Source organism: Leptinotarsa decemlineata, unplaced genomic scaffold (assembly GCF_025532065.1).
Source record: "Leptinotarsa decemlineata unplaced genomic scaffold, Ldec_3_MD MMD2_tig00026330_RagTag_RagTag, whole genome shotgun sequence".
Classification (NCBI taxonomy): Eukaryota; Metazoa; Arthropoda; class Insecta; order Coleoptera; family Chrysomelidae; genus Leptinotarsa; species Leptinotarsa decemlineata.
In genome coordinates, this window is record NW_027412690.1 from 7512656 (window position 1) to 7530116 (window position 17461).

The window sequence follows — 17461 nt, forward strand, 5'->3', positions numbered from 1 at the left end:
TAAAAAACAAGTATAAAATTAAAAGATAGAACTCTTGATAAAAAGCCAGAGAATATGGAGGCGACTCGCCCTACAAGTGAATCTGGAACAAGGAAATTAAATCATTCTCTCACCACCCTGTTGTCAGTTTTCTTCTATTTGTCTCATTTTTTCATTTAGATTTTTGCCAATTCTCCTTCTCCAAAAAATATGTGCTTCAGATTTCATTTTTCAGAAAGCTCTTTGCTGACTTTAATTTTTATTTGGATTTCTCATAATATAAATAGAAAATAATAATTTCTTCAAGCTGCTGTGAAATTCTTCAAAATCGAAAGATTTATTTGCATCTTGCAACACTGCATTGAAAACGCGTACACGTGAGTAAGAGGGATGATGACGCATTCATATACAGGGTAAATCATGATTCAGTGAACACAATTTTTCTTGGGTGTATTCTCACATAATTTTTTTACCGATTGATGAAAATGTTTCTTATTTGAATTCAAATTTCGCAAAAAGTTTGTGAATTTTAATTTATTTTGTAACTCTTTTTTATTTATCAGTAAAAGGGGGTTGCGAAATAGAGCCAACTTTACATAACGGGGAACTTAAGGTGAAGGATATTCCATGAAGTAAAAGAGGTAATTCAAATTGGCAATATAGAGGGTATTGGCAGTCCTAAACAATGGTTCATTTAAAAAAAATTAAATATTTGTATTATAAATAATTCATTTATTTTGTTACTTTTTTTATTGTGATTAAAATCATTTCCACTCCTGTGAGTCTTGTCAGGTAAGTTTGTTCATTTCAGTCGCTTGAGTAGATTATAAAAAATATTTCTCAATTTATGTAAAAAATCACTTAACACGAGTTCTTAATTTCACCGACGAATCCACTAACGAATCCGGTGGATTCATTTATTGCTCCATTCGTAATGTTTGCGCAGTTCTATTGGTAGAAGAAATCCATCAGAAATGAAGTTCAAAGTCAAAATTTCAGAAATAAGTTCAACATTTTTCTCAACAATTCAACAGTTGTACGAAAGCGCAGAAGAGGCACACTGATTTTTTTTGATATTTTTTACTTTGAACTTGATTTATGTTTTTCCGACATTCTGCTCGGAAATTCCAATTTTGAACTTGGAATAATGTGAATTGTAACTGAGGTTGGGTTAGATTAGATTAGGTTATAATAAAGGAAATGTCTTAACTTTGAGTTTGAAAGCGAAATTTCCAAATTACATTATAGTCGATGAGGTTAATATTTTTCTCCTTCTAAACCACGAGAGCCAAGTTTCAACTGTCGCGAGACGTTGAAACTGAATGTGATTTGTGTTAGAGAACATGTAAATGGAGTCTCAAGTGGCAACCCGGCTTCATGTCAAAATTTTTGACGTTTGAAGTTGTATAAACTAAAATTTTGACATATTAATAATAATAATATCAGCATCTGATGGAGCCTCCGCAAGTAATTGTTATTTAAAGGAAAATACAATTACAATGGACAGTGATGGGGCCCAGGAGGTCGATAACAATGTCTATAATAGCAAAGTTCTTATAATTGGGGCTGGAATGGCTGGTTTGTCAGCTGCCTATCATTTATCTAAAAATGGATTTACTGATTTCAAAGTTTTGGAAGCCAGGGGAAGAATTGGAGGAAGGATAGTTCAGATTCAGTTGGCCAACGAAAAAGTAGAGCTTGGAGCTAATTGGATTCACGGTGTTTTAGGTACATTCTTCTTGGAGTATTTTTTCCATTGAATTTTTCAAAATTTCTCTCAGTTTCAGTCTATAAAACCTTATCATATATTCGGAAACAAAGCAGAATTGCATCAACGAAAGATTTATTAGAAAATATGAGATTACAACTGATTTGAGAAACTTTGTTGAGTGTTATGTAATGTTTAGAATTACTGGTAAGCTGTGTAGGTACAGCTTCTGATCATCTAAATCATCATTATCAATTGTCAATATGAATGAAAATAATCCTGTATATGAGGGGTTAACAATTATTCGTCAGGTTCTTGGATGTTGATACTGATTCAAATTTAAGATATAAATAATATATGCAGAGGACTGATTAAGGCGACTTGCGTAATCAGAATAATAGAAATATTGATGAAACAAAAAGCAGTGCTATTAACAAATCGATCTCCTTTCCATTCAGTTTTTTAAATACAATATCTAGCAGAAATACAGCATCCAAAACTTGTCTAGACATAGTATTAACTACTCAGATATTTGCTATAAGTATAACATCTAGTAAAACTCATGAAATTTGCTGATCAATATTCAAAACTCCAGAAATTGTTTATTTTCAGCTATTGCTAAAAATCTCGTAAATATTATGGAAAACAAATGAATAATTAAGCACAAAACAAAACAGATCTTGTACAGGAACCTTATAAAGGACTGGATATTAGGCTATATAATTTACTGCCACTTCATTTTTGCTAGTTTCAATGTAAAAAATTCAAGGGGGATATGAAATACTTTTTGACTATATATCATATCTATGACGTCTATGAATTTTTTCAAATAATCAAGAGGGATAAAGAGATATGGTCGAATTGATTGCATGAGTAGAAATCTGAAACTATCTTGTGCTACTCAACGGATTTGAAGATCAATATAAACTGTCATTTATATTTTTCGCAGGCAATCCTGTCTATGAACTAGCAATGCAGCATGGCCTGGTTGACATTATGGCCTACCAAAAGCCCCACAAACTAGTTGCTTCAACTGAGCAAGGCAAACAGGTTCCGTTCGCCACCCTTCATGAAATCTATGAAGCCTACTTATGCTTCCTGCAACGCTGCGAAGAGTATTTCGTATCTCAGTATTCTCCTCCAGATGGTATCGAAAGTGTTGGTGATCACATCAAATTAGAAATAAGTTTGTACTTGGACAAAATTACGGACAAGCAAGAGAGACGTATTCGCGAGTTACTCTTTGATTGTTTGCTGAAACGTGAAACCTGCATTTCTGGGTGTGACAATATGAGTGAGGTGGACTTGTTCGAGTTAGGGAGCTACACGGAACTCCAAGGAGGAAACATAGTGTTGCCAGATGGATATAGTGCAATTTTAGAACCTTTAAGGAAGTCTATACCTGAGGAAAATATATTATTGAAACATCCTGTTAGGCATATCAAGTGGCAGGGTAAAAAGGTATGTCAACTTCTCAACTGTATATTCATACAGTTGTACAATATGTACTATATTTATGTGGGTCTATTAGAGCATTTAATGTGACCTGGGCGGGTTTATTGTGGCTCACACAAACGTTCTTAAGATAACAAAAGTATTCTATTGTTATTAAAAGAAATTGAAATTATTTTCAATTTTTTTGACCCCTGAACACAAAATGAACAAACCAGCATTATACTATGCAGAACGGAACAAGATATCAAGGTGAGACAAAATTTGCTTAAAAACGTATAATTTTTAGTACTTTTTGATGATAAAAACAATATTGTGTTTCACCACTTGTAGTTTTATGGGAATTTCATTTGCCTATTAACCAGTCCAATAATTTTCATTCAACTACTTTTGAATCAGGCTGTCATAATAGAGAGGTATTTTTCTTACTGAAACTTAATTTCAGTTGAAAAATTATTTGAGTTTGTCAGTTATTCAAACCAGTAGATAGGCACACGTGGTCACTTAGAATGACTTACTAAATCATCTGATAGACACCTTTAGATATTTTTGGGGGCATACATGTCGTAAAGCAAACGATATACAACTATACCTCAGGAACATTTCATAATTCAAGAGATGAATTTGTGAACAGACAGATTTAAAATTATTCAATCTCATGTGGGATAAAAATATCTAAAAACAGTTTAAGGGATACATGATGACTCACAATATAAGGAAAAAGGAATTAATACATCAATTGAAATTTTAAGAATAACAATAAAATTACATTTGGATTTCTCGTTTTATTTGAACAGATATTGATTCGTACCCAAATTTTGAAAGATATGATTTAACTAGTAGTTTTTTTTTTGTATTTATTTCACTGAAATTCAAAGTTGAATGTTTGCGACTTTTTCTAATCAAATAAATGAAGCAACAAATTGGATTGAATATCTAAAAGATCACGTGGTATATATAAACTTGATGTAGGTTCAAAATATGGTAATTTGAATTTACATTTTATTATTTTATTCTGCAGTCTCCTTAGAGGACTCAGTATTGATGAATTAGCTGTGCCCCAAATGGAGATTGAATATTGTAGATTCTGATATATCAAACAGAAATATATACATTTGAAATATTTTGAAAAAATGCCATTTCTAACCCTGAAAAAAATTTTTAATATCGACATTAGTGACTGAGGTAATCAACTATAAGATTTATATTATTAGAGAAAGTAAACTATTAAACTTATTATTTTAATAACATCTTTTTGAAACTGTCAAATTTCAAAGACTGACACATGATGGCGCTGTGGATTTTTTACAGGGAAGACGACCAAAATATAACCCCGATGATGAAAGTGATTCAGATGAGTCGGTCAGGACCATTATCGAGTCTCCGTCGAGTTCAAGTCACTCTAGTCGAGAATCAAGCTGTGAAAAAGATAGATGTAACGTCGAAGTAATCTGTGATAACGGAAAGAAGTTCCTAGGGGACCATGTTATTTGTACATTGCCGTTGGGAGTTCTGAAGCAAAGTGCAAATAACATGTTTCAACCGCCTCTACCTGATTACAAATTAGAAGCTATTGATAGGTGAGAATATCCTGACAAATGACTTGAGATTTTTTTATTACGGATATCTTCCATTATTTTCTAACCTACACTTCCCTGCCGTGATTTGAAATTTCCAATATTCCAAATACTTGAAAAAGTAACTTTTTGAAGGACACAGGTTATGCGACACTTTACATACTTTACAAAATGTTGTCATATAATTTACCAAGTTTCCTTGTACAGGGTGATGTAATCGTAGCTAGTAAGGTGATAAGCCTTGCACAATTAATTCGATTCATAGGTTATTTAAATGTATATTTCAGTTGATCAAATACGGAGAAGATCTTATGATGTCAAATCTGGAAAATGTCCAATCATTGTTTCCAGTTCATCTATAAACACAAACAGATATCATAGATTATAAGGAGGAACACTATCTTGTTGTCATACTAGTGTTGAATATGCCAGCTTTTTTCCTCCATTATAGGTTTGCAAAAATATTATGGTCTTGTGAAGATGTCATACTGTTTTTGAATAAACTTTATTTATTTAATAGTATTTTGGTTAGAACTAAAGTGGGGTTTGTATTTTGGAGGAGAATAAACCTTTTCTTACCAAAATATTATCAAAAATGTGGTACTTAGTATAATAATATTTGTAAAAGAAACGTTTTGGCTTTCTACTTTTCTATCTTTACACAAGAAAATGTGGAAGTAGAAAGTCGTAACCTTTCTTTTCCGAAAGTTAATCTCTCCTAAAATTCTTCAATAAATTCTTTTTAATCATCCATTTTCAGATTGCTTTTTGGAACTGTGGATAAGATTTTACTAGAATACGAAAGACCATTCCTTCATCCCAATATAAGCGAAGTTCTTCTGCTGTGGGAGACTGACAAAGAAAAGTATTCGGATATAACCAAATATTGGTATAGGAAGATATATTCGTTTTCTAAAATATCGGAAACTTTAATTTTAGGCTGGATTTCTGGAAAGGAAGCAGAATATATGGAAACCTTGTCGAATGATGTGATTATTGATACTTGCACAACGATTTTGAGGAAGTTTTTAAATGATCCTTTTATACCAAAACCAAAAAAATGTGTCTGGTGAGTTATTTGAAATAGTCCATATTTTCTTTCAATTCTGTATTGAGGATGAAAATGAAAAGTATTTCGATTGCCCGTACCAAATTTGATTTGATATTTGTGAGTGTATAATCATACATTCATATCAAGTGGTTTTTAAATCTGACTCCCTTTTTTTTACAAGTTATTGTGTACTCTTAGATAATTCAATAGATGTTTGTGTATACTATTTTATGTTCATTGTGTATTTTTATAAACATTATAGTAATGCTTTAAGTTGAAAACAATTTGGTTAGGTTCAAAGTGAGTGGGTCTATTGCCAACATTATAAGAATAACTCGTTGAAAATGTTTAATGTGATATTTTTTCATAAATTTAGGACAGCTCAACAATTTTGTATGATTTGTTATGAAATTGGTTTTATTTGGTGTTGCTGGTCTATTGATCACTGAAATAATGCAATGAATATAGGACTGGCTGTAAAGTTTTTCAACAACATTTTTTGTTTTAGTACAAGTTGGCATAGCCAACAATATACTAGGGGATCATACACGGCCATTGCTGTTGGAGCCTCACAATTAGATATAGAATATCTGGCACAACCAATTTATTTGGATGAGAAAGAAACCAAGGTATGTAAAAAAAGAGTAACTGCTATTTTACTTGAAACATATTTATAAACATAATGAAATAACTTTATTTTAATCAATCAATTTATTCGAATAATATCTCATTATAATGGATTTTGCATGATCAGAAAAGACTTCAAAATATAATTATACATACTTGCAACAAAGTACACTTAAAAATACAATAAAAGTTATCGGTTTGACAAATGTCTCAACAAGAAACGTTGAAGTTTGCCCTAGAGGATGACAGAGTTCCTTGTAGCGACATTTCGTATAATAACTTTTTCATGCACTATATTGTGTAGTAATCCTGTGAATGATATCTGGTTCAATTCCATAACGAATGTTTGAAGTACAAACTGGATAGAAAAAAGTGTCTTTTGTATAATTCAATGTTTATGATAATAATAATAATGTTTATTTCAGAAAATGCCACACTTATTTATATAAAAAATAATTACAACATGTAATAAAATGACGTCACACACATTTATATTTCAAAACTGATGTTTTAAAAAATCCTCAACACAATAGGGTTCTAGATCTACAAGTATCTTTTTGATTTTTTTTTAATTGATTGCTACTAGCAGAATGTCTAACAAGTACTGGTAACTTGTTGTAAAATTTCATTGCCATATAATAGAGAGATTTTTCAGTAAGTCTCAATGTATGATATGGATAAATAAGGTCATGCCTCTTAGTGTGATATTCGTGTTCTGTAGCATTTAGATTAAAAAGTTCTCAATTTTCAACAAGTACATCAAACATTCAAAAATATTCAGAGCATATACAGTCATGATGTTATTATTCTTAAAAACTGTTTGACAAGAGTCCTTATAATGTTTGAAGTTGATTATTCTCATTACTCTTTTTTGTATAACAAATATTCTATTTGTATTCTTGTTGGATCCCCAAAAAATTATTCCATATCTCATGTCAGATTCAAAATTTGCAAAGGGAAGAGATAAAGCTGCTTGCTTTTCTAGATGTTCACTGATTATTCTCAGTCCATAGGACACTTTTCCAAGCTTCGAAGAGATTTTCTCCATATGTTGTGACCAGTTCAGCCATTCATCAATTTAACACTCAAAAACTTGGTGTCATGCCATAACTGAAAGGAATTATTGAAAAATTATATATCATTTGGTTTTTCCTCTGCTGTTAGATAGTGTGCAAATAGGATCACTTTAGTTTTCAACTCGTTCAATACTAACTTATTTGTTTTCAACCAGTTTTTTGTTTTCTGAAAAATGTTACAACAGTTTACCATCATCTCCGGATATGTTTTTCCCTCTGCCAGAAGGCTTGTATCATCAGCATATATAGTTATACATTGATTCTCTGCTAATTCAGATTTGCATAAATCATTCATAAATATAACAAACAACAGTGGGTCCGCTACACTTCCTTGCGGTATACCTATAGATGTTGTTATAATATCAGATTTGAAGATTTTTGAGTCTTTAGTGATACTGACTTGTTGTCTGTTTGCTAAATATGAGTGAAACCATTTTAGAGAATTTCATCTTGATTATTATTACATAATGAAAGTAGTTGTTTAAAAAGTACTATTTCTTTTGTGTAATTTAATGTTTATACGAAAGTTATTATTTGGAGAGGGCTTTTTCCTCCAGTTTGTATCTGAGAGCAACTTCTATGCATCTTGAAATCAATTGCTCGCTTCCTTCCTTTAGAAGTTTCCCACGTTTTTTGTATAAAGATGGAGAAGCAGAAAGACAAAATTTTTCCCCCCTCTCCTAAAAATATACCCCTTTCTTAATTTGTTATTGTTCACATTTAAAATTACTTGCACATGTTCTTAAATAACTAACAAAACATTTTTTTTTCCTGAAATGACCCTAATTTTACGTTTTTTTTTTCACCAGCCTGTGTTATTGTTTGCTGGCGAACACACACACAGCAATTTTTATTCCACGGTTCACGGGGCCTATCTCACGGGCAGGAAGGCTGCCCAAACCGTAATGTCTGCAGAAGCACCCAAAGAGATTGTCGTGGACTGCGAGGACGTTACGGATTTGAGTTCGTGGGTGCAAGGCATTCGCTTGGAATGAGATCTATTCATTATGACGAATTTTGAGTTTCCAGAGTAGAAAAATTTAAAGGCTGTTGATGTTGACTGTCAAGTGAGGGGGTCACCAATAGTTTTGATTTCAGAGGAGGATTTTGATTTCGAGTGGATTGAGTTTGTTCGGCAGCAACTCTGAATCTCTGGTTTCCAAGAGAATATCAGATGATAATGTGGATTCAGTAAGGCTCAAATAGATGAAGATAAAGCTGAACAAACTTTCCTGATAGTTTGCAAGAGTTATCTGTTAAACTTTTTTTTTTGTTACTGACTCCTAGGAATCATGGAAATTTGAATTATTGGTTTGGTTTTTTGGGCAGAAAGATACATGGTTTATGAAATATAGGTATTACTTGTATCCATATACCTAAATTTAAACTGTATAACTAGATTGATACAATCAATTGCCCAAATTCAAAGAGTTGACATTTTTACATATATTATTTGTCTTTTAAATCATAAAAGATATATGAAAACAATAAACCAATCTTTGAATATTTTAACAAAAGATATATTGAAAAAGTTACTCAAATAAAAACGGTTTTCAAATCATTAAACACAACATATTGTATTGGAAACACAGAACTAAAACTTTAGGTTACAGTTTTGTGTTTTCAACACAGCAATAACCTATTGCAATCAGCAACACAACAGGCAAGAATGGAAGACACAGACAAGTCACACGTAAAAGTCCAAAATGTCGATACAAATTTGAAGTTTTATGTAAAAATGGCAGCTCCTTACTCACCTTATATAGTGCAGAAGTAAAGTCTCCCACCTCTTAACTTGTGAATTATTAAGGTCAGTCAAAATTCACATTAACATGAAGAGGCATCATTACTTTTTGATAATAAAGACATCACTCTTGTGAAAAATCATATTATGGCCATTGCAGCCTTTACTGAATAATTGGCAGTTTTGTGTTTCTGTTGAGAATCTTCGGAGAAACGATAAATATGATTTTAATAAAAACTGTATTGAAAACTTACTTCAGTTTCACTTTAATGAAATGAATAAAAACACTTTTTTCTAATTATCACTAGTTAATTTTATTCATAAGACAGGTTTCGGGTTAAACCTCATTATCAAGTATTGAAGTGATCATGAATTACCAAAAAATAAACAAGTCATCAATCACACATACTAATTCAGTTTATTCTAAGTAATGTTCAACGTTCACTCCCTGGCAGTAATGAAGTTTTTTTTTTGGATTCATTACATTACGAAAATTTCCTAGGCGATTTTGTTGCAAGCACCTCTTTTTCCATTCATGAGTTCTGAAAAGAACTGGAGTCGAATATTTAGATGTGTGCCGGTTTGAATAATTGACAGACCCAAGTGAGTTTTTGAATAATGTTTTGTTATAGCAAAATGAGGTGCTTCCCACATTACGAAAAGCTGTTTCAAAAGAGGCTAGATGACAATTATCAAAACTGCTAGATATGCAAACCAGCCACTTGGGATGCCCCACTAGATCATCCGATTTGACACTCTTAGATTTTTTCTGGTGATTCGTGAAATCTAAAGTATACATTTCACAACTACAGTCTTTTCCATTTGCACTTAACAAAATTAATCCAGAAACATTTCATAATGTTTCACGTGAAAGGTTAACATTTCCTTGAGATAAACGAGTAAGTTTTTTTTTCAAATCATGATATTTATTGTTTGTATACAGATCCTCGAAAGAATATCAAATTGCTGATTGATGAGAAACAACGTTGGATAAATAATTAAAATACCTATAAAACGAGGTATTACAAGACCCTATCTCTATTTAAAAAAAGCTGGTAGCGCTTTTGTCCGAACTTGATGTCTCGTCAAGTTCTAAAATAATGGGGGGGGACTGGTCTGCACTGTATAATCAATGAGAAAGATGCTCAGATAACTTTATGTTGTATACTTTTTTAGGTACGTGATTGTTACCTTATTATAATTGATGACACTTATAAAAAACAGACAAGATATTCTTGTGTTATTTCATGTATATTTATTTCTAGGGCACGACTCTGTATTGATTCTACTATTAGTTGGAGTATGCAAAAATCATATTACTTTCGATTGACTCGATTTCTCTTTTTCAATAATCAGATCAAAAACTCTCAATATGAAACATGGAAATGCAAAGCTGTCATTGAATTTGGATTTTTTTTTGTGTATTTACATCAATTCGTTTGTCAGTGCTAAAATTGCCTATGTTTTGGTCGAGATCATACTATAAATTCAGATATATGAATTGCTAAAAAAATAATACATCTTTCTGTATAATTGATGGTCCAAATTCAGTTTTCTCCAAAGGATCCCTAGAAAATTAGCGGGGTTTCTTTCTCATTTCAGAAGAATGGATGACTGTAAGCCATGGAGTATGTATTAAGATACGACAAAAATAGTTCAAGTCTAATTCATTCAATTTATATTGGAACAGAAATTGCTCTCAACTGAATGATAATGAATATTATAGAATTGGCTATCGCTACATTATACATATTTATTTTCGGGAGTACTGATACATGTCAATTTTTATTTATATTGAAATTGAACTCAAAATTATCTTTATCATGTTGCCAAAGGTGCTTTGGAAAAAATTTTATTCGTATGTATGGTATTGGTAACTTACTTCATTTAAGTACACAGAGGAGAAATATAATTTTTTTTACAGAAATTTATTATTCATCTCTATATGTAACTTTGAACACATCCTCTTTATTTTTGTAAACACTCATCAACTATCAATAAACAATGTGGATTCAGGCAGTCCATATGTTGGATTAATCACTGTTGCTAAACAGTATTTTGCAATTTAACCAGTATTTTCAAGAAGTTTCCAGTGTTAATTTGATTTTTTTTTAATAATGCCTTTGGACTGATAACTAGAGAGAGTAACATTATCCGAAATTGTCTCTCTAATTTTGAGGTTTCACAAACATTAGTATGTTATTCATTTACATTTTTCCATGCTGAACAGTATGAAAATTTGACATCTTTTTCAATCTGCTAAAGATCTCATCAATGATACTCGGCTGGATTAAGTTTGAACGGATCTGCCCTCAACAAGAACAATTCCAAGTGAGAAGTGGATATGACACATTCCTTGATCAAAACAGAAAACTCGCATCCTTCTTTTCCTAAAAACTATTCTTATCACCTGTATTTTCTGATCAATCTAATCATAGCGAAGATGTTTCCATCTTCACTTCGGAACTCTGATAGGCAAGACAAATACAATTTGTTTCAAAACCAAATGAAATTATATTTTCAACATGAGCACTTTTCCCAAACACCAGAACTGCTATATACTATTCTCGACGCGTCACCAAACAAGTTAGTGGCTTCAGGAGTTGAAGAAGACTAAAATTATTTCAACACATGCCATAATTTTGTAAATGAGCCTTTGGGCTGTCCGCAGTGGAGATAAATTTAATTACTTGGCTGTAAAAACCTAATAGTGAAATTCAAAACAGCAGTTATTACTTTTTGAAGAAACAGCACTCGTTAAGTTCTTTCAGATATTTGTACGCGAATCACCTGAGTTTGATTTTCAATTGACCCCAAACAGAAGTTACTTCATTTTCACAAGACCATTCAGTTTTACTTATTTTGTCATTCATATTTTCGTGCAGTACATTTATTTGAAAAAACAAGTTTATTCAAAACTTGGTCCAAATTTTGCATTATCTCTTGATATTTTTTTGTAGCATCTGCACTGCCTTTATCCACCTCCTTGCAGAGAGAAAGTAGTTTTAGGTTGAACAATGATATAATTCTGCAAGAGACTACAAGCTGTTTACCCACCAGCATTAATTTTACTTTTATAAAATATATTTGTTACTATGTATTGTTAGTTTTCTACAACAAAGTGCTTGAGCTAGTCATTTTCAAATTGATAATGTTTTTAAATAAAAAAAGAAAAATAGTGTTTTTTTTATTCAACCTATTACAGAAACCCTACACAAAAATGTTCCGTCATAGTTAGCAATATGTCAGCCCTTTTTTGATATTTCTTTGAATTTTCATTATTTTAGGGTAAATGAAATATTTTTTTAAAGTCATCTGACTATTTCTATTTTTGCTCAACAGGCAGTTCAATAATAATAATATTTATTCAGTTGGTCATCTATAGATGACATTGAGTATGTCAAAACGTGTACAAATACAAAATTAAAATACAAACTCCGTGCACTTAGAGGCACAATATACATAACTATATAATATATAATAGTCAAAACCTGAAATAGTCTATTTATGCAACATCATCCTTATTAAAATCAGCCTAAAATGTTGGACATGTAAATACTATATAAAAGTGAAAACCAAAAATAATTAGTTATTTATGTAACAGCATCATTATTAAAATTTTTGTACAGGATCATAAGTTATCATCCATATATTCTTTGAGAGAATAATAGGATTTATCCAGGAGCAACTCTTTGATTTGATATACTGTTTTAGAGCCAGACTTTTTATTGTACTTGGAAGTTTACTGTACAATTTAATGGCCATAAGCCTTGGACATGTTTCTGATACAACTAATCTGTGTGTTGGCACTTCCAACTGTAGGGAATTTCTAGTATTATAATTCTAATTACCACTAAGAGTAGGAAAACTGGTTATGTGTGATTTTACATATTTTAATATCTCATAAATGTATATACTTGTAACAGTCAATAATTTGAGACTTTGGAAGATGACTTTGCAACTTGTCCTTCTAGTAACTCCTGTTATATACCTTTTGGTTCTTTTTTTGAATTTTGAGTATTCTGGAACATTCACTAGATGTTACAATGAAAGTATGCATGGTAGTACATTAATAAGAGTGATCTACTTACTTTCCAGCGTAGTTGTTGAATACAATAAGATATTGAGGATATCTTTTTACAAATCGTATCAATATGCTTGTTCCATTTGAGATTTTCTGTTATCTTCAAACCCTACAATTTTGTCTCCTTTTGTTGTTGAATTGATCCATTAATTGACGTTTCTGGTAAACTGTGATCTGGAATGGTTCTTGAATGATCAAAACGTAAAAGCACAGTTTTTCTTCCATTGTCTAAGAACCACTTTTGGGTTCTTTTTATTTCATCAGATGCTTTATCAACTGTGGCTTTAATATTTTTCTGAGTTATCAAAAACAATGTGTCATCAGCATACAAAACGAATTGATCACGATAAAAATCATTTACATATATATAAGAGTGGACCTAATATAAAACCCCGAGGGAACAATTTTTAGATTCTGATTTATTTCCGCTAACCTCTACATAGTAGTATCTACCCTATAAATAACTTACAAATGCAGCAAATGAAAATTTAAGATTATTTTATTTCAAATTAACATACAATCCATATTTCTAGTTGGTATGCAGATTAAAAACACTGACAAATAAACACTCAAGTCAGGAATATATACAAATTATTTTAGTTTTAGCCTTTATCATACTCTGGTAAAGTCAAGACATCACATTCTGGTTGATCCAAAAGTCCAATTTTTTTACAAATCAAAAGTAATAATAATTATGTTTATTGTTAAAAGATCCAAGAGGATTTTGACAAATAAATGTTTATTGACAAGATCGAAAAGGATAATGACGTTGTCCAGAATACATACTGTGTATATATAAAACTAAATACATGACCTAGAAAATTTCAAGTTTCTTGCAGAGAAAGTAGTTTTGAGTTGAAATAACTGTATTTTTAACTTTCAACAATGAGGTGCTTATGCAGATCATTTTTGAAAACATGAAAACAAAAAAAAATGTGTATTTTTATTCAACCCATTCCAGGAACCCTATACAAAAATTCTCCATCATAATCATAATAACAATCATTCAGCCTATATGTGTAGCCCCTTTTGACTTTATCACTAGGGATTTGTATCTTTTCTGGGTAAATCAAGTGAGAGTAGTCTCGTACAGTTTTTGTGGCAATTGCTCCCCCACTCTCTGTGTTGTATTTGTTTTGAAGTGCAAAAGAGTCTTCCTGATACATGAGTGGTGCTACTACCTGCTCTTTCGGTTCTTTGAAGTCATTTAGTATGAGTTTTTCGTCCTCGGAAAGTTGACTTCCTTTCAATGCTTTCTGCTCGATATTATCCTGAAGCTGGGATAAGGTAACGTCCCTTCTATCTTTCATTTCGTTTTTAGGAACTGTGAGAAAGGTGTCTACATGGCTGGCTTTCAGAAACTTTTTGGGTTCCTCCATGGTTATTTCGACTTCACTTTCTATTTCTTTGTTTTTGTTCTTCAATTTTTTGTAGCTTGTTATTATTTCTGAGAAATCAGAAGGGGAGCTTTGTTTCGTAACAGTTATTTCGTTTTTGTTTGTTGGTTTTATGAAACGCTTGAAAGTCAAAGCTCTGTTTGAAAATTTGTTTAGATGCTCAACTAGATCCTTTGGTAAATCTGGAAATTCTCCTTTTTTGAAACTTTCCCAGTTTCTTTGAACTGCAGCATCATGGTTTGCAATTTTTGACTCGCTCTTCTTGAAATTCGCTTCAACGATTTTCTGAAATGAAAAGCTTTGTTTTCAGTTGCAAAAGATATAGGGTCTGATTCAGGTTTCACTTTGTTTTTATTTGACCATATTACATATCGTTTTTGGTCAGATGTGAAATCACAATGTAAAGAAATTGTGACAAAAACATATAATGAACAAAATAACACAAAGTAAAAATTCTGGAAAAAATCTGAGCTATCACAATATTCATTATGACTAAAAAATCAGTGGTATAAAAATAATTCATCAACAATTTTTTTAAGCAATCATTGAATTTATAACAGCAATAATTTCACAATAAAAGTACTTTAATGTGATTTGAACTCTAAATGGGGAATCTGTAAAATAAAAGTAAATGATTCATTGAACTAGTTTCAACGAGTAATATTTTTATCAAACAATCTAAGGTACTCTGTTATTGTCTGAAGATTTTTACGAGATCTGATGAAAGATTTTGTTACCTTATATATCTTATATAAACTGACACTTCAATATTTATTTATTGATAACGGAAATGCTCCAGTTTATGCAATATTGGGTAAAATATACAATGATATCGGCATGTAATGAACTTATGATTCTATACATTTTCAAATGGTCTGCAAATATTAGACAATTTGTGTTCACAAGATGATCAATGATGTCACTGACAAACAAGTTGAATAGCAGGGGGCTCAATGAGAACCTTGCAGAACACCTGAGGAAGATATTAAGTTTTTGTTCTGAAAACATTGAAATCTATTCAATCCATTTCAGTTTATGGAATCCTAATCCAGAAGCTTTCAATTGGCCTGTTTAGACACCTCAAAAGGTAAATGATACTGTTTTGATAGGACAACAAATTATTTACTGTGGATCACCCTGACATGAAACCTTATTATTTCACAGTAATAATTTTGAGACAAGCTTCAGAAATCATGGTAATACATACCAAGTTCGTATCCCTCTACAATTTTCAAGGTTTTCTCTATAGGCCCGAGTTTATGTTTTGCTACAATATGGCTATTCTTCTGAAAATTTTTGAATATCTTACTAGACAATGAAAGTTTGTGAAGTATAAATGATGGTTCGGTAATGATTCAAATTATAAATGGAGTGTTTGAGAAAAAGAGGTGTACCATTTCGAAAAAAAACAAACAGCTTTTGTGAATACATTATCCACCTTAATTTGTTAGCAAGTGATTAAATAGGTCAATTCCTTTGAACATTATTGTGTTCTTACCTAGGGTGAAATCCAAAATAGGAAGTTTTATTTTTTTTCAAATCGTCTGCATTTTCGTCTCCATTGCATGAGAGTAGTAAACAGTTTTACCTACAGAATAATCTACTTTACCCCCAAATTCAACTACTTTAGAAGATCATTCATACACAAAAGAAACATGAGAAGATCGAGAATGTGCCCCTAAGAAACACCACTGTTTTCAACTGCAGAGATGATTATGAGACAAAATCATCAACTACTCTGGTCATTGGTCTTGTGTTCTGGTGAGGCAATGTTAATAACTCCTTGGGCCACCTAAGGAGCATCATGGCTATTCACAGTCTGTCAGCCATGTAACGTTGAAGAATCATTTCAACTTCAACTAAATAAATTATCTCGAGAAAGATATATGATCGAGGTGGGGATCGAACTCACCATATATTTAACGGAAGTTCAAGAATTATTCATAATGCTTGCCCTTGTATAGGAGAAAAACCACAAATGTTTTGAGAGGAAGGTAGGGAAGTGGCCAATTTCAAAGGAATCATCTATGACTATTGCAAATATTCCACCAGAATAGTCACTGGAAATTATCAAAACTTACTATTACAGTATCTGGCAATGCAGGAAAACTTTCAGACAGTTTTTCGATTGTCCATTTTTCAGGATCAGTAGCATACAGGTATTTCATTTGCTCTTTATCATGCCAAGTTAAAAAATTCATTTTCTTTTCGTTGAAGTACTTTTGTCTGACTATGAAGTATTTTTTTTGTTCCTCCATTCTTTCCATTTCTTCGACGTGTGCTCTGTGCGTTTGGTGGACGCTCATGAAATCCGATTCTAGCCCTTCAAAATCCAAGTCTTCCTCCTCCTTAGCATCCAGGTCGTGAGCTAAGATATTTCTTCGCCTCTGTATTCCAGGATTAGTTTTCCTTGGAATTATTTTATTGTAGTGTCTTAAGCTATTTTGGATTATTCTATCAGATTTCTTCAATAAAAACATATTAACGAAGTTTTTATAAATATAATGATTTAGATAATTCAAGACTTCAAGAACCTGTGCTGTGCTTCAAGTTTGTTATGACGAGGTTATGTTTATTTTTGCAAGTTCTTTCTCTTCTTTTTTCGAGAAACTTCTATAGGTGTGTTTTGTTGGCACTAACCTTATTCCAGATTGAGTCAATCCCGCCAAAAATTATTTGCATTGTCTCTCTGCCAGATATTATTTAAATTATTTGTTGCCGGGATCCCGTTGATCTACCGAAAAATTTATTTCAGGTCTCGCTACA

At 31.7% G+C, this 17461-nt stretch overlaps 2 protein-coding genes across 2 annotated transcripts; one reads left to right on the forward strand and one right to left on the reverse strand.

Annotated features, from left to right (window-relative positions):
- Positions 1 to 1395: 1395 nt before the first annotated feature.
- Positions 1396 to 9499, forward strand: LOC111507878 (spermine oxidase). The gene is made up of 6 exons (XM_074183093.1): positions 1396 to 1707; positions 2637 to 3148; positions 4451 to 4719; positions 5477 to 5785; positions 6276 to 6396; positions 8280 to 9499. The coding sequence occupies exons 1-6, from the start codon at positions 1479 to 1481 to the stop codon at positions 8463 to 8465; spliced, it is 1626 nt and encodes a 541-aa protein (XP_074039194.1). The 5' UTR covers positions 1396 to 1478; the 3' UTR covers positions 8466 to 9499.
- A 4725-nt stretch (positions 9500 to 14224) lies between these two features.
- On the reverse strand, positions 14225 to 17277 carry LOC111507877 (uncharacterized). The gene is made up of 2 exons (XM_023163253.2): positions 16777 to 17277; positions 14225 to 14980 (listed from the first exon to the last, which is right to left on the reverse strand). The coding sequence occupies exons 1-2, from the start codon at positions 17173 to 17175 to the stop codon at positions 14246 to 14248; spliced, it is 1134 nt and encodes a 377-aa protein (XP_023019021.1). The 5' UTR covers positions 17176 to 17277; the 3' UTR covers positions 14225 to 14245.
- Between the last annotated feature and the right edge of the window lie 184 nt (positions 17278 to 17461).